This window comes from Equus caballus, chromosome 1, assembly GCF_041296265.1.
Source record: "Equus caballus isolate H_3958 breed thoroughbred chromosome 1, TB-T2T, whole genome shotgun sequence".
Lineage (NCBI taxonomy): Eukaryota > Metazoa > Chordata > Mammalia > Perissodactyla > Equidae > Equus > Equus caballus.
In genome coordinates this window covers 30,821,981-30,844,834 of record NC_091684.1, presented here as the reverse complement: position 1 = coordinate 30,844,834, position 22,854 = coordinate 30,821,981, and the positions used below count along the sequence as shown (strand labels likewise).

Here is a 22,854-nt window from a genome sequence, read left to right as displayed (position 1 = left end):
ACTTGAAGCAGAATAGGGATTGTGGGACAGAGAAGAAAACTGGGAACTGAAAACTGAAGGAGAAAGACGAGTTGGAAAGCCTAACCAGGTTGGAAGGGTAATGGAGGGAAAAAACGACAGTTATGAGAGACTGAATATACAAACTGGACAACAGCCAGGCCGTATATAATTAGGACTCTGACCCACAACCTCTGCAGCGATCAGCCTAGAACTCTCATGACGGGTCAATGACTGTCAGATTCCTTATTTTTTGCTTCTGCCCTTCCAACTCAAGACCACCCAGAGAAAGCCAAAGATGCCCCCCAAATCAATCACATACGATGCCCTGCTTCTAGTTAGCCCACCTCCATGTTAACACTTCATTAACTTCCAGCTTCCCCATGTTAATACTGTCAAATCAGAGCACACATGAAGCCTTCGCCCCTCCTTTTTCTTTTTTTTTTTTTCACTTTAAGCTTTCCCATAGCCCTGACAGCTTTGAGTCTCTGCCAGAGGCAAGAGGCAAGTAATAGTGGTTGGCTACCTTGTTGAAGCAGGCATAGAACAAATAGCCTCCTTTTGGCCTCATTTGGAGGGGCGGGGGGCGGTCTTCATTTATTTCCACAGTCATTCATTCACTTATTTATTTATTTTGAGGAAGATTAGCCCTGAGCTAACATCTGCAGCCAATCGTTCTCTTTTTGCTGAGGAAGACTGGCCCTGAGCTAACATCCCCTGAGCTAACATCCGTGCCCATCTTCCTCTACTTTACATGTGGGACGCCTGCCACAGCATGGCTTGCCAAGCAGTGCGAAAGTCCACCCCTGGGATCTGAGCTGGTTAGCTCCAGGCCACTGAGGCAAAACGTGCAAACTTAACCACTGCATCACCCAGCAGGCCCCTCATTCATTCACTTATTTATCATATATTAGTTGTATATTAGGTGCCAGGCAGTGCCCAGCATTGGTGTGGAAGCAGATAGTCCCTACCCTTAATGATATTCTGTCTATTGGCACAGACAGACACATAAACACAATTGTAATTCAATGTGGCAAGCGAAACAATAGGCATATATGAGTGTAGGTGAAGTAGGGCTTTTAGGGGAGGTGACCCTAAGCCTAGTGGTAAGCAGGGAATACCAGTTGTCCTTGCTGGGAGGCGGGAAAGGATATTCAAAGCAGGTGAAGGAGTAGCGGAGGCCCAATGAGCAAAGTCTAAGTGGGCAGAAACCACTGAGGTGCGTTGCTGGAGCCTAAGGGAGGTGAGGAGAGCAGAAGATGCCGCATGGGCAGGTCACGGAGGGCCATGTATGTGCCACGTTTGTCAGGAATTGGACTTTATCCTGTCCAAGCGGCTCCCTCCTGAAATGAGAGAAAGGACTGATGTAAGTAAGGAAGAAAGACGACATTAAGGAAACATCACCTTTTTATGGATTACTGTTAAGGTCCAGAGGGCAGGGACACAGCGCTCATAATGTCTGGCATACAGTAGACATTCAATGAATGTTGAATGAATGGACATAAGCGCTTCAGTGTAGACGTCATTGTCCTCAATTTATATTTTTCTCACAGGGCAAGACAATGAGGCCGGGGCATCCGTTTGGGGCGCTACAGGGACGGTCCAAGGTGGGAGAACCATTCTGGGCAAGGTTGGTGGTCACAAAACCTCCAACAGGCCGTGGGCAAGGGATGCACTTCTGTCGTGGATACCCCAAGACCCACCCACCGAGGCCGCCCTGTCCCGGAAGCGGCCGCGGAGAGAGCTGCCAGCAGAGAATTCGCGCCGCCGAGAGGGCAGCGGGCGCAGCGCACCCGGGGACCGCTGGGCACCGCTCGCCTGTGCGCCCACAGCGGCCCGCTCGAGACGGAGCCATAGCACGACGCCCTTCCGGATTGGACGCGCTCGAAATCCGGGGGCGGGCACTAGAGGCCCAACGCTCTTGGAGATTGGCCACCGTGGCGGACGGACGTGCAGCCGACGGAGCTGGTTCGCCGGCGGCTCCCGCTGGATGGAGGGCGGGCTCCTCTCCGCGGGTCCCCTGTCAGTCATTGGCTCCCTGCGGTTTCCTTGGGGACGTGGCGCCGCCGGCCCTCCCGGCCTTCTTCCGGCTGGGCTGGAGGCCGCCGAGAGCCGCTCTGGAGCGAGCCGAGCGGTGCTAAGGGAGCTGGCGGGCCGCTCGACCCGTGAGTGTGAGCGCGGGAGGGCTGCGGCGCCGCGAGGGACGGGGAGGGGAAGCGGACGGCTGGTTCCTCGAGGACGCCACTGGCCCTCGTGAACGCCCCGCGCCCAGGGAGCCTGGGTAGGGTCCGCTGGGCCCCAGGAATAAGAGCAGACGGATCTGGCGTGGGAGCCCGGGCGCCGTGGCCTTTTCACGGAGATCTATTCTCGTGGGTACTGCTGGAGGTAAGCCTGAAACCCAGCCAACTCTTTCCAGGCTGCAGACTTAGGAGATGCCTGGGACAAGGAGACCACCTTCTCAGGGCAAAAGGAAAAGGAGGTGACAGGCGTTGAGACCACTGAAGGGAACCCATGGCTAGGTAAGGCTGCACACTTTCTTCTTGGCTGGGGGCTCACTGGGGGGTGCATGCTGGTTGAGGGGCCCTGGGAGGTTGTTACAAGTGAGGTTTGCCCTAGTGCTGCATATGGACTTTGCAGCATGGTCAGATGGATGCAAAGAAAATCAAAGTTGCATTCTTTTGAAGGCAGATAGAACAATAATTTCCAGCTCATAACCCCAGGGTGATGGAGTAAGTGCTTGCTCAGCTCTGAAAAGTGCTAGATTGTGATGTTCTTTCAAATTTCCATTTGAGTGAGGCTAGATGCCCCTTGAGGAGGTTAAACAAAGACTTTTTTTTTCAATGAGCTTTGGACACAGACTGAGGTCCTTTTGAAACAACAAAGAAAGTGAACTTTACAATTGAATACACTTATTTATACATTGTAATACTCCGAAGCTTTCAGAAGAGAGTAATGTGGATCTGTGGATCTACATGTACCAAATGGGATAGTTGTCAAATATACTAAGTGGGGAAAGATGCAGAACAGTAGGTATGCTGTAAAACCTAAGGAATAGAGAAACACACACATGCATATATTGCCACATATGATAAATTTATGCTGTATTTATAGAATATCCCTGGAAAAATACACAGAAATTAGGTAGCAGTGGTTGCCTCTGAGAGGAAAATGGTGGGGTTAGGACAAAAGACTCACTTTCCACTATATATCCTTTGAAATTGTTTGATTTTTTTTTTTTTTTTTTACCATGTGCATATATTACCTATTAAAATGTTTTCAAAAATCAGTTGAATAAATTTTCTGACTATCCACGTTTTGGGTAGCATTTTCAGTGGGAATGCTGTAGTTGCTCTGATTCTTCAGTGTTACGAGGTTGCCCAGGGAGACTGGGGATCTTTTATTAACATGAGATTAATTCTTTGAATTGCACCCCAAAGTGCAGACTTTGGAAAAAGAGCAGATAAGGCTTTTTGATTTATAATAGAAACTCTATGAACGATATAGGTCCTTTCCTAAATTTTGGCACTAAAAGAACATTTACACTTCTGGTGGCATGACTTTTTGCCTTTATTAGGAAGGGCTTTAATCTGGTTTAAAAATCATTTTTAAGCACTTAATTTTAGAGACTCTTCTTACTTACTAATGTTTGTCTCATTTCAGGATCAGTTTTTCCTACCTCTGCCCAGCCTCCTGGTACTTCACTGTGCCCACAGTGAGCCCATTTCCCCGTCAGCGGGTGGCACTCCTAGGACTCTTCTTCATATCCTGTCTCCTTTTACTTATGTTAATCATGGACTTTGGACATTGGGGTGCTTCAGTGCCACGAGATAGGCAATATGAAAGGTGAGTCAGCGTTAGAACACTTTGATCAGCTTTGGCGTTGAAGTCATAAATATTTTGCTGAGCTGTGTAACACACTACTACTTTTGACCCTTTTGGGGAATACTGCACTGTTATTAGTAAAATTACATGCCACTTATTACATAAAGAAGATCTTAAGCCCCATTTTAGCAATATTCAGTTTTGATTCAGGAATGCTGATGCTGCGTTTTAACCCATGAAAGACATCTTTCTATTTTCTTGTTTTGATGGGCTGACTTACTGGGTGCATAAATGTTAAGGATTGTTATGTGCTCTTGATGAGCTGACCCTTTTATCTTAGTAAATGACTCTCTTTATCCCCAATTATATTCTCTGCTCTGAAATCTAGTAGTCTGGTATTGATAATAGCTACTTCAGCTTTCTTTTTTTTTTAAAGATTGGCGCCTGAGCGAACAACTATTGCCAATCTTTTCTTTTCTTTTTTTTAAATTCTTCTCCCCAAAGTCCCTCAGTACATAGTTGTATATTCTAGTTGTGAGTGCCTCTGGTGGTGCTATGTGGGACACTGCCTCAGCATGGCCTGATGAGAGGTGCCATGTTCATGCCCAGGATCTGAATCAGTGAAACCCTGGGCCGCTGAAGCAGAGCATAGAGCATGCAAACTTAACCACTTGGCCAAGGGCCTGCCCCACAGCTTTCTTTTGATTAGCGTTAGCATGATGGATGTTTTTCCATCCTTTTAGTTTTAGCCTGTTGGTGTCTCTATGTTTAAAGTGGGCTTGTTGTAGGGAGCATTTAGTTGTCTTGCTTTTTATCCAATTTAAGAATGTCTGCCTTTTATTTGGGGGGTTCAGGCTATTTACATTTAATGTGATTGTTGATTATGTTTAGATTTAAATCTGTCTTGCAGTTTGTTTTCTGCCTGTCACATCTGTTGTTTGTTTTTCCTCTTTTTCTCCCTTCTTTGGAATTGAGTACATTTTTTATGATTCCATTTTATTTCCTTTGTTGGGTTATTAGCTATAACTCTTTATTTTTTTAGTGGTTGCTTTAGGGTTTGTAGTACACATCTTTAACTTATTGGAGTCTACCTTCAAGTAATATTATACCTCTTCGCCCAGAGTATAAGAACCTACAGCAGTATGCTTTCCTCCTTGGCCTTTGTGCTATTGTTGTTGTACATTTTACTTCTTCATATGTTATAAGCTCCACCATATATTGTTATTATTTTTGCTTAGGACATTCACTTACCTTTTAAAGAGATTTTAAAAATAAGAAAAAAATACTTGTATACTTACCATTTCTGGGCTTCTTCCTTCCTTTGTGTAGATTCATATTTCTGTCTGGTATCATTTTCCTTTTGCCTAAAGGACTTCCTTTAACATTTCTACTAGTGTGAATCTGTGGTTGGCAAGTTCTTTCAACTTTCACGACTGAGAAACTTTCATTTTACTTTCCTTTCAAAAGAAATGTTCACTGAGTATAAAACTCTGGGTTGATTGGTTTTTTCTTTTATTACTTTAAAGATGATGCTCCACTGTCTTCAGGCTTGCATTCTTTCTGAGGAGAAGTCTGCTGTCATTTTTATCCTTGTTCTCACTTTACATGCATCTTTTTCCTCTGGCTGCTTTTAAGATTTTCTGTTTATCACTGATTTTTTTTTTTTTTTTTAAAGATTTTATTTTTTCCTTTTTCTCCCCAAAGCCCCCTGGTACATAGTTGTGTATTTTTCGTTGTGGGTTCTTCTAGTTGTGGCATGTGGGACGCTGCCTCAGCGTGGTCTGATGAGCAGTGCCATGTCCGCGCCCAGGATTCGAACCAACGAAACACTGGGCCGCCTGCAGCGGAGCGCGCGAACTTAACCACTCGGCCATGGGGCCAGCCCCTGTTTATCACTGATTTTAAGCAATTTGATTGTGATGTACCTTGGTGTAGCTTTCTTCATGATTCTTGTGCTCATGATTTGTTGATTCTTGGATCTATGGATTTATAGGTTTTAATCAAATTTGGAAAAATTTTGACCGTTATTTCTTCAAATATTTTTTCTCTCCTCTCTCACTTCTCCTTTGGTGTCTCGAAGACGTATATATTGAGCCACCTGAAGTTTTTACACAGCTCACTGAGGCTTTATTCATTTTTTTCACTTTTTTTCCCTCTGTGTTTCTTTCTGGGTGTTTTATATGCTGTGCCTTCCAGTTCACTGGTACTTTCTTCTGTAGAGGCTAATCTGTGAATTCTATCCAGTGACAGCTGAATACCTTTTTTCACAGAAAATACATCTGAATTATTTGATATAGTTTTATATGCCTTGCCACTTGCATAGAAGATCTATATTTCTTTATAACAGTGATTCATTTTGCTTTTTTTGTTTGTTTTTGTTTTTCTACTTTTTTTTTTTGTGAGGAAGATTCACCCTGGGGTAATGTCCATTGCCAATCCTTCTCTTTTTTCGCTTGAGGAAGATTAGCCCTGAGATAACATCTGTACCAGTCTTCCTCTATTTTATATGTGGATCACTGCCACAGCATGCCTGACAAGTGGTGTAGGTTCACACCCAGGATTTGAACCCACAAACCTGGGCTGCTGAAGCAGAGCGTGCCACACTTAACCACTACACCATGGGGCTGGCCCCATGCTTGTTTTTTTAAGATTAGATTCTGATTAGGCTACAAAATGAAATGATGACATGTTGTGTTCATCATTTTCAATGTGATTTTCTCTGTATTGCTTCTCAGAGAGCATCAGTTAGGAAGCTTTGGGCTGCAAGTAACAGTCAAACTGACTTAAATAATAAGAAATTTTATTGGCTCACATAATTAGAAATCCAGGAGCAGAGAGATCACCGTTTCAACATTGGCTGGCAGGGTGGGAGTCTCTGTCTCTGTTGTCCACAGTGTCAGCTTACTACATGCATCCTCACTCTTGTCCTGTGGGAGAGGCAGATCTTCTGTGCTCTCTTGTAAGAATGAAGAACACCCTTCCTGGAAACTCTTTCCTTTAATCTTTTTTGGTCAGAATTGGGACACATGCCTCCTCCCCCTAATGTTTCTTGGTTGTTCTGTCCCCAGAGTTTCTCATTTGCAATTCACTTTGGTCATTCATTCATTTATTCATTTGGCAAACATTTATTGAGCAGCCACTATGCGTTGGGTGGTATAGGCACCAGGATGTGGAGATTTTTGGTACCTTTTTTCAAGAAATGTATATTTTCAACCTTTCTTCCTCCAGCAACACTACTCATTTATATTTTTTGAAGAGGAAACACTTATTTAGATGACTATAGTTGTCAACAGTTGACCTTACAAAGCCTGTTAGCTTTGGAGAACTACATCCATAATTTTAGTTTTAATTAGTTTAAAATGCTTATTGAGATTTTCTTGACACACCTGAGTATGGTTTCCCACTGGAAGACAGCATGGTCTAATTAGGGAATTCTATGTTGGTTAATATGGCTAAAGACTTAGGGAGTGAGTGCTGAGCTATATTGCTGGAGAGGTGGATCAGGCTGGGTCTGTTAAGCCATTTTAGGAGGTTTAGAGATTATCTTGAGGCCAGAGGGAAGGCTTTGAAAGGCTTTGAAGAGTGATATGATCGGAATTGCTTTTTAAAGAAAGCTCACTTTAGTGGCATTGTGGAGAATGAATTGGAAGCGAATAAAAATGAAGGAAAGGAGATGAATTGTAATAGAGATGATGCTGGCCTGAACTTGGGTGTCAACAGTGACGATGGAGAGAAGTAAATGCATTTGAGGGATGCATGGGAAGTACAGTGATCCCATAGTTCTTGTCTACTACTATACCCCAAGTGACCAGATCCAATAAATATTTAAGTTGAATTAATTCAACAAGTTAGCTGCAGAGCTAAGGAACACACAGACTGTACCTGTGTGGTGACCTTACTGAAGTCCCGATACCCTATAATGGTCTGACTCTGACTGAGGAGCCAGTAGCCATATGGTCTAGAGCTCCTTGTTCTTTAATGAAAAGCTATATACATATTGCCACAAATTACCATATATCATTATACTTCATGCATGCCAGCCTCCATGAGTCATTTAGAAAGCAAACTTTTGTCAACAGCTCGCTGCATGCATGGCACTGTGCTAGGCATTAGGGTTCAAAGATGAATAAAACGTGGCCCCTGAACTCATGGAGTTCGTAATCTAGTTAGAGAGGCAGATGTGAAGGAATAATTATTTCCCAATGAGATAATAGTTTATGTATAACTGTGTAGAGTCAGGAACAAAGAATCAGGAACTCTGTACAGTCAAGAGTCCGGAACAAAGTTAAGAATCAAAAATTTATCAGAAGAGGCCCATCTGTAACCAAATTTGATATCATTAAGATCATGTACTAAAAGCTCATATACAATACTGATAGGAGAGGCTCTCACATAGAGCCTGTTTGTTTTTATTTTACACACTGTTTTAATTAGCTTGGTTCTGTCGTCTCAGAACGCAGCAGATAGCAGCAAGTTAGAATGGTGGTAGTGGGGGAGAGTATGGTAGTCATTAGATTTGGGCACACTGATGACAATAGTCAGTAATATACTGGCATCTTGAGAGTGAGGCAGGAGAGAGGAAACATTAAAAGTAGACTCAATAATTCAAAACTTCTACAGACCATTTCTATGGTGGTAAACAGCTCTACACATTTTGTTACAACTGTTTTATTACACAGTCTAATAGTTTATACTAATGGTGACTTTACATCAGTGATTTTCAACTTCTGTGTATCTGAATCACTTGGGGACCTTTAAAAAATGCAAATAATTGGATCTCTTCTCAAGGTGATTCTAATATTCATCCTGAGTTGAGAAGCATTGCTTTAAGGCTCAGTTATATTTATTTGGGGAGCTGTTGTGGTGTAGAGGAAAGAGGGTTGATTTTAGAGCTAATCAGCCCAGTATTTGCTAGTTGGGTGATCTTGGACAGGTGTTGTATTCATGAATCTCATTTTCTTTATGTATAAAGTGGGGGTAAAAATGCCTGCCTTGTCGTGTTGTCATTTGGATTAAAATATAAAAATAGAGCTGGCCTAGTGGTGTAGGGGTTAAGTTTGCACACTCTGCTTCGGCAGCCTGGGGTTCATAGGTTCAGATCCCAGGCGCGGACCTACACACTGCTCATCAAGCCATGCTGTGGCGGCATCCCATGTATAAAGCAGAGGAAGATTGGCATGGATGTTAGCTCAGGGTCAATCTTCCTCACAAAAAAATAAAAGAAAAGAAAGGAAAAAAGAAAAAAAAAGATAAAAGTATCTAGCACTTCCTGGTACATCATGGATATTAGTCTTATTATTTGAAATAATTTTTATTTTTCTGTTCTCTAATTCCCTTTTCGACCCTGCAAATATACACTGAAGATAATGGGCAGCATTATCTCCATCTGAAATTTTCCTTCCATAATTTCTTTTTTTGTTTAAAATTTTTTTTTTTTTAAGATTTTATTTTTTCCTTTTTCTCCCCAAAGCCCCCTGGTACATAGTTGTATATTCTTCGTTGTGGGTCCTTCTAGTTGTGGCATGTGGGACGCTGCCTCAGCGTGGCTTGATGAGCAGTGCCATGTCCGTGCCCAGGATTCGAACCAACGAAACACTGGGCCGCCTGCAGCGGAGCGTGAGAACTTAACCACTCGGCCACGGGGCCAGCCCCCATAATTTCTTTTTTTGTGGCAGCTGCTACTGCTTAAGCACTGGCTGATGATAAAATGATTAAGTAAATATTTAAGAATTGATGGAAACACTTTAATTGGAACAGCTTATAAAAAAATTTTAAGACAAGTGGTTGTGGTTGTGATTTTTATATTTCATACATATAGCATAGTCATATTTTTTCCAACTTAAATTGTTCCTGATTCACAAGATGAAATTATATCAGTATTTTGTGGTGTTCCAAAGTATGTACTGTGCTGCCAGGAACACGCTGATTTATAGCTGTCTTCATGGGAGAAGGTTTGGAAGACCTTTATCAGGAAAACGTGTCCATAGGAACACCAAGTTCATTCTATGTTCTCAATAAATGAGGCATTGCTTTAGTTAGACTTGATAATATCTCTTGCATGTTGTATCTTTGTGTTTTAATATGTATGAAAGTAGTTAACGTTTAAAAATTGTTTTAATTATTTTTGTATTGAAAAAGATACTTTCATTTGAATGTTTTTCAGCCATTGGTGGAACTTAGCATATCGCTTCTGAGGTGATATGACCCAGGACTTTAGAAACCAGCGGGGGTGTTTCCTCAGTAGTTTCAAAACGGAAGAGTTGTAATCTGTTTTTTTCTTTATTATGAACATGTACCCACATTGTTTCTGGGAGGAGGAAGCAGGAGGTTTGCTTCAGAACTAGAATTTAGGAAAAGGTAAATTTAGAGTGGGATGGGGTGATTTAGTAAGGATAGAGTCCAGAGCTGGTTTGTTTTGTTTTTATTTTTTTAAAACGGACTTTATTTTTTAGAGCTGTTTTAGGTTCACAGCTAACTTGAGCAGAAAGTACAGAGATTTGCCAGATACCCCCTGCCTCCACCCAAAAGCTATTTTTAAGAATAATGTTTGTTAGATGTGTGTTTTAATCAACTATTTATCTGGTGTGTGCCATATGTTATAAGACGTTCTCCAACAACTTCAGACTTAATATGTATTTTATGTCAATTTATTCACTTATTCTGTAAATATTATTGTGTGTCTACACTGTGGTATCAATAGGGTAGCCACTACCCACAAGTGGCTATTTAAATTTAAATTAATTAAAATTAAATAAAATAAAAAATTTTGTTCCTCACTTGCACTAGTCACATTTCAAGTGCTCGCTAGCCACGTGTGGCTAGTGGCTCTCCTATTGGACAGTGCAGATAGGGAATATTTCCATCATGTTAGGAAGTTCTATTTGAAAGTGCTAAGACTCCCATATTTCAGGCACTGCCCCAGATGCTGGGTAAATTGTTAAAATGTATTAATAATTTTTAGTATAAATTAAGTTATTCATTTTTAGTATAATAATTTTAGTATAGTAATTTTTAGGCACTTTTAGCATGGATACATATATATTGTGCAAGACAAATGGTAAATTGTTCTTACTTAAATGTTCTGTATATTCAGTACATTTCTTAATTAATATTGAATGTTGTTCACTTTTTGGTCAGCCCACTACGTCTTCATTAGAGGGGAAGCTTGTCTGGCTGACATTGATGTGAAGAATGTCTTTTGTAGTTTTTGAAAGGTGGTTCCCTTATTCTCCTTTGCCATCTGGGAATACATGAAGAAGAGGTTCTGTGTCAACAGTTGGCTCAGTACTAGCCTTCCTTAGGAGTTTCAGTTCTGTTTAAGTAGAAAAAAGGCATTCGTTTTGGGTAGGAAAAAAAATGATAAACTTTAGGATATGCAGATAAGGTAAGGCTTCTTATGTACAATAGAATAATTCAGAGATTTTTGCTGGTGAAATTGAAGGCATTTATATGCATTCACATTTATTACTTTATTCACTTAACTTGTCCTTAGTGGTGTTTATAGAGTTTATAAGCAGAGCTTTAAATTCTAAGTGTTCTTGACTGCTCCGATTAATCTTGTTAGGAGATAAGCAATAATGTTACGAGATGCTCTTCTGGGTGTGTAATACTGTCATCAGTCATTCATGGCTACTTTGGCTATAATGTCATTATGTTTGTTTCTGAGCCTTGATTGGAGTTGAAGAGTGTTATGACATTCAGCAAAGAGCTGGTGGCGTCCACCTTTAATTGACTTTTGGTGCATTACCGAGTTCTCTTTGAACTCCAGAAGTGGTCTAATTAGTGTTGATTTTGTAAACAAGGTAGTGGTTTGGTCAGTTACCACTCTAATGCTGTTAATGTTTTCAGGATAATGGCTGTGAAAAGCCATCGTCTTCTGCTTGGACCTGAGGTGATGTATTTGTGGGTAACTTTCTTTTCATTGACTCAGCAGTGACCAGAGGGAAATCGGGTTTCTCAAATACAGAGAGGGTGTGTCGGGGGGAGGGGGTTAGTATGTGTACTGGTGAAGCAGGTCTCTCTTGGGTGGGCAGAGGTGAGGGATTCCAAAGCTTTTGGAACTTTTCTCTTGGGCTTTAGATCTTTAAGGATCGACTTAGGGCAGCATCAGCAAAGCAGGAGGGCCCGGCAATGCACGTAACTGACCATGATGGTTAAGGCCAGGACTGCGAATCACAAAGGAAAATATCCCAGAAAGGACCAGTGATCCATCCGTGTTAGGAGCCTAAAGAGAGGAAGACCTTCAGGTGGCTGAAAAGTGTAGGAAGCCTGGTTAGACCACAAGAGGTCAGAATTCCAAAAAGAGGTGAACTGTTATTTCCCAAGAGGGGGAAATTGTTCTTCAGTTACTCATTTGTATGCAAGATGAGAAAAATGGAGACTTTCTGCTGCTGGCAGCAATTCATCAAAAGACTGAAATGAGAAGTGTAACATACATGCCATCTGGTCCTATCTTTCTCCCTTGTGTTCTAATGTCAGCTGACATTTTTCTGCAATGGACACATGGAGACTTCTAAGACAAGAGAAAGCAAAGGTGAATTGCAACCAAATTACAGCCGTAAAGTTGCTTACCTTGACAGGAACCAAAGAAGATGGAAGGATGCTGTGGGAAGCCATTGAAACTTTCTAAGAAGGAGACCAATTGATCTTGAGTATAACTATACAAAGACGTAGAAGAGTTATTAAGAAACCAACAGCTCTATATTGTGAGCTCTAGAACCAGACCAATCAGTATGAATTGATACATATCAGAGAAATGGGAGACTATTGTGACAACATTGAGGTACTGCAGTTAAAGTACCTGCTCTTGAGAAGGTAATAGTCTAAATGGAGAGCTGGAGCTGTTGAAATATGAAAGAGGTCTTAGGGACTCATACTGGAATATAAACAAACTGCTTAAAGGGAATAATGACACTCCAAGCAAACTGCTTAAAGGGAATGATGACACTCCGTATTTTTGAACAGAGGAAGGCCTTTTCAGATCATTGTGGATATTACAAGAGTCAGCATTGTTGAGGAGGCTTCTTAAGAACTGGGGAGCCATGTCAAAGAAGAGAAAGGGGAAGGAATAGGTAGAGAAGCAGATGAATGTTAGAAAAAGAAGGTCACATTAGAGCAGTGGGTTCTCAAAGTGTTTACTGACGCTTCAGAGTCTCTGTGACTCTTTCAGGGGGTCTGTGAGGCCAAAACTATTTTCGTAATAATACTAAGATGTTATTTGCCCCTTTTTAAAATTGTGTTAAAAACTTAACCATCTTAACCATTTTTAAGTGTACATTGTTATGCAACCAATCTCCAGAACTTTATCTTGCAAATCTGAAACTCTATACCCATTAAATAACCTTTAATCTTATACTCATTTTACCTATATATTATACCCATTAATTAACCCTTTTTTTCCCTCCCCCTTAGTCCCTGGTACATACTATTCTTTTTTCTGTTTCTATGAATTTGCGTGCTTTACATACCTCATATAAGTGGAATCATACAGTATTTGTCTTTTTGTGACTGGTTTATTTCGCTTAGCATAATGTCCTGGAGGTTCATCCATATTATAGCATATGACAGGATTTCCTTGTTTTTTAAGGCTGAATAATATTCTATTATATGTCTATACCACATTTTGTTTATCCATCATCTGTCAGTGGACGTTTGAGTTGCTTCTACCCTTGGCTATTGTGATGTTATTTGCCCCTTTCACTGAGCTGACATTTACACTGATGATACAAAAGCAATGGTGGGTAAAACTGTTGGTGCCTTAGCACAAATCAAGATAGAGGCATCAAACTGTACTAGTAGTTATTGTAGTCTTCATTGTCACACAATTGCAATGGAAAACAAAAGTCCAGTTCCACTTAAGAATGTCTTTTTAATATTCTGTGACAAAATGGGAAATATGCATTAAGCACTTCTGTTGTATACTGAGGTTGTCTGGAAGAAAAGCGCTTAGGCAATTGTTGGAGCTTATGAGCTAACCCTCACTGCTTTTATCATGGAATACTATTTTTTTTTCCTGAGTAAGATTAGACCTGAGCTAATATCTATTGCCAACCCTCCTCTTTCTTTTTGGCTTGAGGAAGATTAGCCCTGAACTAACATCTGTGCCAGTCTTCCTCTATTTTATATGTGGGTTGCCACCACAGCATGGCTGACGAGTAGTGTAGGTCCATGTCTGGGATCTGAACCTGCAAGGCTTGGCTGCTGAATTGAGCACACTGAACTTAACCACTAGGCCATGGGGCTGGCCCCCACTGGAATACTATTTTTACTTGAAAGAATGACTGCCAGAAAAACTGTGGTTTCAGACTTGGATATTTCACATGCATTTTCTTAAAAATGAAGGAAGTAAAGCCTGTTGCTTTGAGCAAAACAGCTATCGGTTTTTCTTGCCAATGATAAAATTTGAGCTTTCAAGTGAAAATTAGAAGTTTTGGAAAATTTGTTCCTGCCGCTGTGAGTTTGATAGCTTCCCAATACTTAAAAGACTTTTTTGATAAGATTGGTAGATTGATAGATTGATAAGATTGGTAGTGATGTTAATGAATTTTTTTTTCTTTTTTTTAAGATTGGCACTGATCTAACGTCTGCTGCCAACATTTTTTTTTTTCCTTCTCCCCAAAGCCCCCCCAGGACATAGTTGTATATTCTAGTTGTAGGTCCTTCTGGTTGTGCTATGTGGGATGCCCCCTCAGCGTGGCTTGATGAGCGGTGCTAGGTCTGTGCCCAGGATCTGAACAGGTGAAACCCTGGGCTGCCGAAGCAGAGCCTGCGAATTAAACCACTTAGCCACGGGGCTGGCCCCTGAATTTGAATTTGAATTAGAATTAAATGTGTCAATGTTAGGAAGATTTGCATAGCTCACTGAACCAATGTTTCCCAATATCTGATGTTAAAAATCATGCATGGGTAAAAGCCATTCAAAGTGCAAGATAAATCAGTGGATTTTAATGTTACAGAGTATGAAAAGTTCTTAGATAGAGTTTTAGATTCCATGTTGCAACTAACTTTTAAGAAATTTCTCTTGTTGAGTTGTAGTGTATATCAAAGAAGAATATCCACAGTCATCTAAAAAGGCTATTAATATACTCTTCCTTTTTCCAGCAACACGTCTGTGTGAAGCTGGATTTTCTTCATATACTTCAACCAAAACAACATACTGTAACAGATTGAATACAAAAACAAATGAGAATCTAGCTGTCTTCTATTAATCCAGACACTAAAAAGATTTGTGAAACTATAAAACAGTGCCACTCTTCTATTTTTTTGTTGTAGAAAATAGTTATTTTTCATGAAATGTGGTAATATCTAATGAGTTTATGATTGTTATATCTACATTAATTAATAAATATTTTTAAATTTGCCATTTTATTTTCTAGTATGGTAAATATAGATAGATATAACTCATGTGCACAAAAGCTCTTTGGGGTCCAATAGTTTTTAAGAATATAAAGGGATCCTGAGCCCCAAAAGTTTGAGAACCAATGTACTAGAAAAAAGTTATTCATTAAGTGGGGGGGATGGATCCAGAGTCTTGTCAGAGAGAAGTAGAAGGGGGGTTTCCAGAAAAGGAGAGCAGAGAAAGATGGGTGAAGCATGTGAAGTAGAAAGATTGCCATCGTGGGGAATAAAAAGTCACTTTGGGCTAGAGATGGATTATCTTGCCTGTTGCTTTTCTGTGTGTAGTATTTTACAAGGTCACTATTTCCAGGAGTTCTGTGCCTTGAACCCAAAAATTAGCCCAGCTTTCGTGTGATAGAAATGAGCTGTTACTAGTTGATTGGCAGACTGTGAGTCCAGTTCAGCCCAGGAATTTGATTAGAATGAGAAAGTAGAATGTGGTGAAACAGAATCTTTAGGACTGGGAACTTTCTAGTGTGTAACAGATTTTTAGCACCTGCTTCATTTCCCATAACTTACTCTCATACCAAATCCAGAAAAAAGTTCTGCCTGACCCCATCCTATGCAATAATTTACAGCATTATATTAAAGCTCAAATGTTTGTTCTTCTCTTTTTTAAAAAAGGCATCTTGCATTGTAGAATAGGAAAGGTACTCAGCTCTGCTTTTTCATTTGAGAACTGTTTCTACATGTTTTTCTTTTCAACAAGTTTGCTTTTCTGTCCAAAGTAAGGAACCCTGAGGTCTGTATAGCAATGTGAAATCTCCAGTCAACACAGGCTAGATTGTTTGGGGGGTGTGACATGTGGCTTATTGTTCTTATCAGAGGTGCATTTACTGTGAGGCTCTTGATCCCTACGCTTCAAGGCCCCTCACTTGCACAAGTCCCTTTTGTATTCGTAATATTGAATCTTTTTTTTGAAAGACGCCCTTCCCCGCCAGTTGTATTAGCTTCAGGCATCACAAAACCCAGTTCTGAGGAGTCCTGTGTGAGGGTCTCGGGATGCAGGAGACGGGGTCGAATGCGTAGGGCGGATATCTTAGGAGGAAAGGAGTTTAGCTGTAGTGTTTGAAAAAACTGACAGCATTTCTTTCGGGGCATTTATTCAATTATTAGCTCAACGTGTGGTAATACTCATTCAAATTTAAAAGGACTTAGAAGACAAAGTTTTAATCTATCACACAACATTTGTTCTTAGCACCAAGAAAGAGCCCTCCTTTTCTGTTTAGTATGCTAAGAGCCGTTCTCCGGGGGCTCCTCTTCAAGCGAAGCCTTTGCAGACGAGTTGGCAGCGTTTGTGCTTTTCAGACCCGCAGGCTCTGAGGGAACGTTAAAGCCTCAGTGCTCATTTTGCCAACTCTTAACCCTCTCTTCTTTCTGGACTTTTTCGCCCTTTCTCCCGAGAGTCTTCCACTATTTGTTCTCCCCATAATTACCATGTAATGACAAGAACAGCGGCAGCAACAGCACAGTACTGTGCTGACTGCTCAACCTACATTGTCCCTCTCAGGGAGAGACTCGTAGCTGTCCTTATCTGCAGATGAAGAAACAGTCTGGGAGAAGTTAAGGAACTTGCTGAAGGTCACACAGCTGAGAAAGTACTAGAGCTGAGATTCAAACCTTCGTGTTTTGATGGCAGTGTCTTTACTTGTTTCGTCTTCCTCCTGTCAGCCAGATAATCTTGGAATGAGAATCTAAGAAAATCCCAACACAAAGTACTAATGTCCTAGGACCTAGAAGCTTTTTGTTTATCTTTGTCTTCTTCTTTTTTTTTTGCTGAGGAAGATTAGCCCTGAGCTAACATCTGTGCCAGTCTTCCTCCACTTTACATGTGGGTTGCTGCTACAGCATGGCTGACAAGTGGTGTAGGTCCACACCCGGGATCTGAACCCACAAACCCAGGCCGCCAAAGCAGGTGCACCAAACTTAACACCACCCCATGGGGCTGGCCCCCTTAGAAGCTTTTTTTTTAACACTGTAATGTTTTATTTTTTAAACTGTATGTTGGGTAGACAGGCATTGTTTTATTGTTATTTTTTACTCTATTTGTTTTTTATGAACCTTCTTTTTATAACCACAAAATATTTTAAAAGATTATAGAAAAGAATAATTACTGTATTTATGAAATACATTTTTTATTAATGCAATTCTAGCAATATAAAGTGCAAAGCAAAAAGCCCATAAATATCAGCACCCAGAAACACACGTTAAGTAATTAATGATTAGTCGTTGATTAGTGATTAATGATTAAGTGATAATCGTCCTGTTTATTTACAGAAAAGATAGAGAAGAAGTTATTAGGATTGTTTTAGTTTCTAGTACGCATGACAAACGCCCCAAACCTTAGTGGCTTATATCAACAAAAACCAATTATTTACTCAGGCCTAGAAGTTCTTTAATGCTTGTTAAGAGATTTGCTACCCCAGCCAGTTTCAGACCTGCCCCCAGACATGGAGGAGTCTTTACTTATCTCATTCCGTGGCCTCTAGGCAAGCAAAACAGCTCCTTACTTCGTATACGTCACATCAGTAAATATGGCCAGTATTGTTTCATTCCTTTGTTAGGGTGTGTAGTCTCACGTGCCTGGTACGCGTAGGCGCTTAATGAAGACTCATGAACAAAAGAATTAAGTGGTGATGGCTGTCAGGGGCTTGGGTGCTAAATGCCCGCGTCTCTTTTTTCCTGGTTTAGGTATTTGGCTCGAGTAGGGGAGCTTGAAGCTACTGACACTGAAGACCCAAATCTAAATTATGGACTTGTTGTGGACTGTGGCAGCAGTGGCTCCCGGATTTTTGTTTATTTCTGGCCAAGACATAATGGGAACCCCCATGATTTGCTGGACATCAAACAGATGAGAGACCGCAACAGCCAACCTGTGGTTAAAAAAATCAAGCCAGGTACTTATGGGAATATATTTTGTTGTCGATATCTCTTATCTGCTACAAGCATGAGAGAGGAGAGAAGAGACGAGAGAGAAAGAATGCTACCCTTTTCTTCTTGAGATTCTGGATAATGGGAGGGATATCTCATTCATTGCTGCCCCCTCCTCTCAAATAAATAAGTGTTTAGGGCCTTAAGCAGAACTTTATGAGGTATCAGTCTTCTGAGTCAATGTGATCTGCTTTTTAAAGAAAGTATTTTATCTTACTTAAGGAATCTCTGCAATGGCTGACACTCCAGAACATGCCAGTGATTACCTTCGTCCTCTGCTAAGCTTTGCTGCTGCTCATGTGCCTGTGAAGAAGCACAAGGAGACCCCCCTTTACATCCTGTGCACAGCAGGCATGAGACTTCTCCCGGAGAGGTGAGGTGCAGGGTCTGAGAAACACAGGAAAGTGGGTGGCTCACGAGTTAAAAGGCCGATTCCATGCTCTGTGGTTCCCTGGTCTGAGGGTGGGATGTGGGTACACCACAGAGTTGACGGGTGACACTAAAAGACTCCTTGCTCAAAATAGAGCAGAGCCACCCCTGCATTCAATTATTTCACAATCAGTTGTTCACACTTTCCTGTCATTTGCTTCTTTGGGATCAGTATCTATGTCTGAGATGGCCGTAATGATCTTAGTTTGGACTGAGGGTTGGGAGCAGTGGTGATGGTGATAAATTTGGATCATGAGGCACCTAGAAGGGGGAGCATAATTACAGAAGGGTAGTAGGAGAGTCACTTGAGAGACGGGGTCCCTTGGGGCTAGTGGGAGGCCTCTCCTACGAATGCCGCTTTCTCTGTAACTTTGCCTGGCTCACTGCTGATAGTGAAAAGCTTAGTCTCCATTGCTTTAGACGTTTTTCCCATCCCAGCCAGTCAAGTCTTTTCCACTTGACCTTGGCAGTTTAGCCTGGTATGTTGCCACCTGATCCCTCTTTCTTTTCTGGCAAAAGAGGAGGAGGAGAGCGAGGAGGGGGAGAAGGAGAAAGAGGAAGAGGCAGCGGTTATACTTAGGTCAGACCCCTCCTTGTTTGTGATTTCTCCCCTTTGACACCTCCCCAGCCCCTCCACACTTACGGTCATGGGGTGGAACTAAGCTCCCTGATCTTTAGAATTCATCCTTCTGGAATGTTCATAGACTCATAGGCATCAGGTATTTTTTATTAGCTTAAATATTTTTCCTTGGTAAATAGCCGTTCCCTTTTCCATAAAGTTTCATTTTGTATACTTGCCCAACAACAGCAGAAACCTCAGCCACAGACATAGGGCTTCATGCTGCTGATGCCAGACGAGCCAGACAATACAACACATGTTGACTTCTTTCAGCAGACTTCTTGCCTTCTGTTTAGTGGTTTACTGTTGAGAAGCAGATTATTTTCTATAGCCATTTGTCAACATGAGCGGCCTTCTAGCTCCTTGTTTTCCCATACACTTTGGTCTTGAAATATTTTTGTTTTGTTTTTACTTATTCATAAAACCAAACTTTAAAATATTATGACTGCAACCTTAGATCCTTAAAAGAAGTCTTAAAAACAAACAAAACATTTATAATCCCACTACCCTATCAAAACTTTTTCATTTCATCACTTTCCTGTCTCTTTCTACATTTATATGTAATTTCTACAAAGTTGTAATCATACTGCACATACAATTTAGATTTTTTTTTTGGGGGGGAAGATTAGCCCTGAGCTAACATCTGCTGCCAATCCTCCTCTTTTTGCTGAGGAAGACTGGCCCTGAGCTAGCATCCGTGCCCATCTTCCTCTACTTTATATGTGGGACGCCTACCACAGCACGGCGTGCCAAGCAGTGCCATGTCTGCACCCGGGATCCAAATGACCCCGGGCCGCCAAAGCGGAACATGCGAACTTAACCACTGCACCACCGGGCCAGCCCCTAGAATTTTTGTTTTTGACATAAGTGATATTCACATTGTTCAAAATTTTAGAAACTCTGTGAAGAGTATAGATGACACAGGTGGTACCACATCACAGGTTTGTGCATGGCCTGAGATCTCACAACCAAGGAAAGAGAAGGAGGGCCAGAGAAACAGCTGAGTCAGAGGTCAAAAAGGCAGAGCCTACCAGCAGGGTAATGGTTTGGCCATGTTTTATTTGTCTGGAGCAAAGGAGAGGATTGCCTCACCTCCTGGCACTGCTCAGCATTGCCTCTGTTTGTCAAAGAAGTTTCTATCCAAATAAAACCCAATATCCAGACTCCACCCCATTTGTCTAAGATGGTTGCTGTCAGTATGGAAGCTCTGAATATTAATATTTATTTTATCTTAAAAAGTTTTAAAGAATTTGCTTTTTCTTTTAACTTGTTTTCTTTTTTTTTTGGTCAGGAAGATCGGCCCTGAGCTAACATCTGTTGCCAATCTTACTCTTTTTTTGTTTTTCCTTCCCCACAGCCCCAGTACATAATTGTATATCCTAGTTGTAAGTCCTTCTAGTTCTTCTATGTGGGACGCTGCCACAGTGTGGCTTGATGAGCAGTGTCTAGGCCCATGCCCAGGATCCAAACTGGCAAACCCTGGGCCACTGAAGCAGGCAGAGCACATGAACTTAACCACTACACCGGCCCCCAATTTTCACTTGTTTTCTGATCACTTTTAATAATGCCAAGATCTGGCCTGGGCTTATAAATTGATTGCTACCTCTTGAGCAGCTATAGTTGTTGACATAAGTGGAACTATCACTGCAGGAACCTGTTTTGTATAACTGATACTTTGCTAATCTATTAGCATATTGATCAGTATTCAAAATGGATTTGAATCACCTGGACTGTATTTTGAATTTATTAGCACTAGGTTTTACTTCTTTGCCAAAGGCCTGGACTAACAGAATTTGTTCCACTTTCTTTTTATTTTGTAGTAGAACTACTCTTAAAAAATTACAAAGGTAATACAAAGTAATAGTTAAGATGAAACACTTTTTATTGTGGGAAATTTCAAACGTATATTACAGAGAACAGTGTAATGAATCCCCATTTACTCACAACCCAGCTTCGACAGTTATCAGCATTTTGCCATTAGAAGAAAATAAAGAAACAATACTGAATTTTAGAAATGAAAGTTCTATCCTATCCTGTGTAGTACATGAAGAGTGTTTTTTGTTTTCTAACATAAATTGAGATCATGTTATATGTACTGTTTTGTAACCTATTAGAACTTAAAATATATTGGACGTCTTTTTATGTCAATGCCTGTAGATATAAATTGACCTCATTTCTTCGAAATATCTGTATAGTGTTACCTTGTATGGATGTACCATAAATTATTTAACCAGTCCCTATTGATGTCCATTTAGGTTATTTCTGGTTTTTCATTGTTACAAATAATGCTGCAGTATTCTTCCTCTTTGTAGTCTTATCCGATGATTCCTTGCAATAAATTTCTAAAAGTGTAATAGCTGAGTCAAAGGTTAAGCACATTAAGAATTTTGTCATGGATTGCCCTTTAGTGAGATTGTACTAGTACTTTACATTCCAAACAGCAACGTTCGTTGGTGCCTCTTCTTACATATCATCACCAAAACCAGCAAGTCCTCTTCCTCGGGTAGTTTAGAAGCACATCCCACAGGGAGGGCAAAATAGTCCCTTTTATTCCATCCATGTGCAATCCTTATCATAAGAATTTAATATGTATAACAGTGAGCTGTTTTAGAAACTATACTTGACATTATACTTGAAGATTACTACCCTAAATGTAATTCTTCACTTTTAAGTGTGAACAGCATTCTTCCCTAAGTCATGCTGACAACTGTTTGAGTCAATAGAATATTTTTGTAATGAGCAATTTAAAAAATCCAAGATAATTGCTCTTCTTTTTAACCAGCATTTTCTCTAGATTCATATTATTACTTCTAGTTTTGTTTCTTTGCTTTTATTTGTCTGGTGATACTGATAACATAAAATTTTAGAGGAATAAACAACTGGATAGATACTAAGCTTCCAACGTCATTCTGAAATTGTTATGACCTTTGGATTTTGATCCTGATCTGGGTTTTTCACAAAAAATAAGATTTTTATAAAGAAAAAAAACCAACCCTTGAAATGTGGAAAAGGAGGTTAAAAAGTTCATTGTTGGTTTATGTAAAGGCTTAACTTAGAAGCTCGTGGACCTGCCAGTGCTTCCTGTGTGCTGATGTGAGGCATTGTTTCTGTGTTGTGTAAGATCTGAGGAGGAGATTGCGTTCCTCGCTTTAACAGCTTCCTTTCATAGTAGTTAGGAATAACGTAATTACATGTATTTTATAGATTACAAAATTATGCTTCAATTTCCTGTGGTTTATTCATACTCAGCCTCTGAGAGTCTCATCTTTTAACACTATTTGAACTGTAACATTACATAAAGGAAAAACATTCCTGTTACCATGTTGCCTTTTAAGTAGGAAGCCGTTTAAACCTTTGTAATCGAAGAAGGTACCAAAAAGAAGGCGAGCTCCACAAGTGGATGGGGTAGGTGACCGGTGAGGTCGTAACAAGGCGAAGTAGAAGGTCAAGTTGAGGCTGTTTGTGAGAAGAGAGTTAAACAATTAACTTGTAGATTTTTTGTTCTTTATTTCAGGAAGCAGTTGGCTATCTTGGCTGATCTAGTGAAAGATTTACCACTGGAGTTTGACTTCCTCTTTTCGCAGTCTCAGGCAGAAGTGATCTCTGGGAAGCAGGAAGGTACTGGGCCCTGAGGGGTGCTGTGGGTCACCTCCCAGCAA

At 40.7% G+C, this 22,854-nt stretch overlaps 1 protein-coding gene across 5 annotated transcripts in view; it reads left to right on the top strand.

Annotated features, from left to right (window-relative positions):
- Nucleotides 1-1,677: 1,677 nt before the first annotated feature.
- Nucleotides 1,678-22,854, top strand: part of ENTPD7 (ectonucleoside triphosphate diphosphohydrolase 7) — a 44,693-nt gene continuing 23,516 nt past the window's right edge. For 2 of the 5 annotated variants that reach the window (XR_011421892.1, XM_070223030.1), the window contains exons 1-6: nucleotides 2,011-2,162; nucleotides 2,414-2,516; nucleotides 3,658-3,840; nucleotides 17,908-18,113; nucleotides 18,370-18,520; nucleotides 22,710-22,813. Coding sequence is in view for 3 of the 5 variants with exons in the window: in XM_070223030.1 (XP_070079131.1) it covers nucleotides 2,509-2,516; nucleotides 3,658-3,840; nucleotides 17,908-18,113; nucleotides 18,370-18,520; nucleotides 22,710-22,813 (652 nt within the window). In the remaining 2 variants the exon portion in view is untranslated. Of the gene's footprint in view, nucleotides 2,169-2,413; nucleotides 2,517-3,657; nucleotides 3,841-17,907; nucleotides 18,114-18,369; nucleotides 18,521-22,709; nucleotides 22,814-22,854 lie in introns of all 5 variants that reach the window. The other 3 variants (XR_011421893.1, XM_023641095.2, XM_023641087.2) reach the window with 2 other exon arrangements.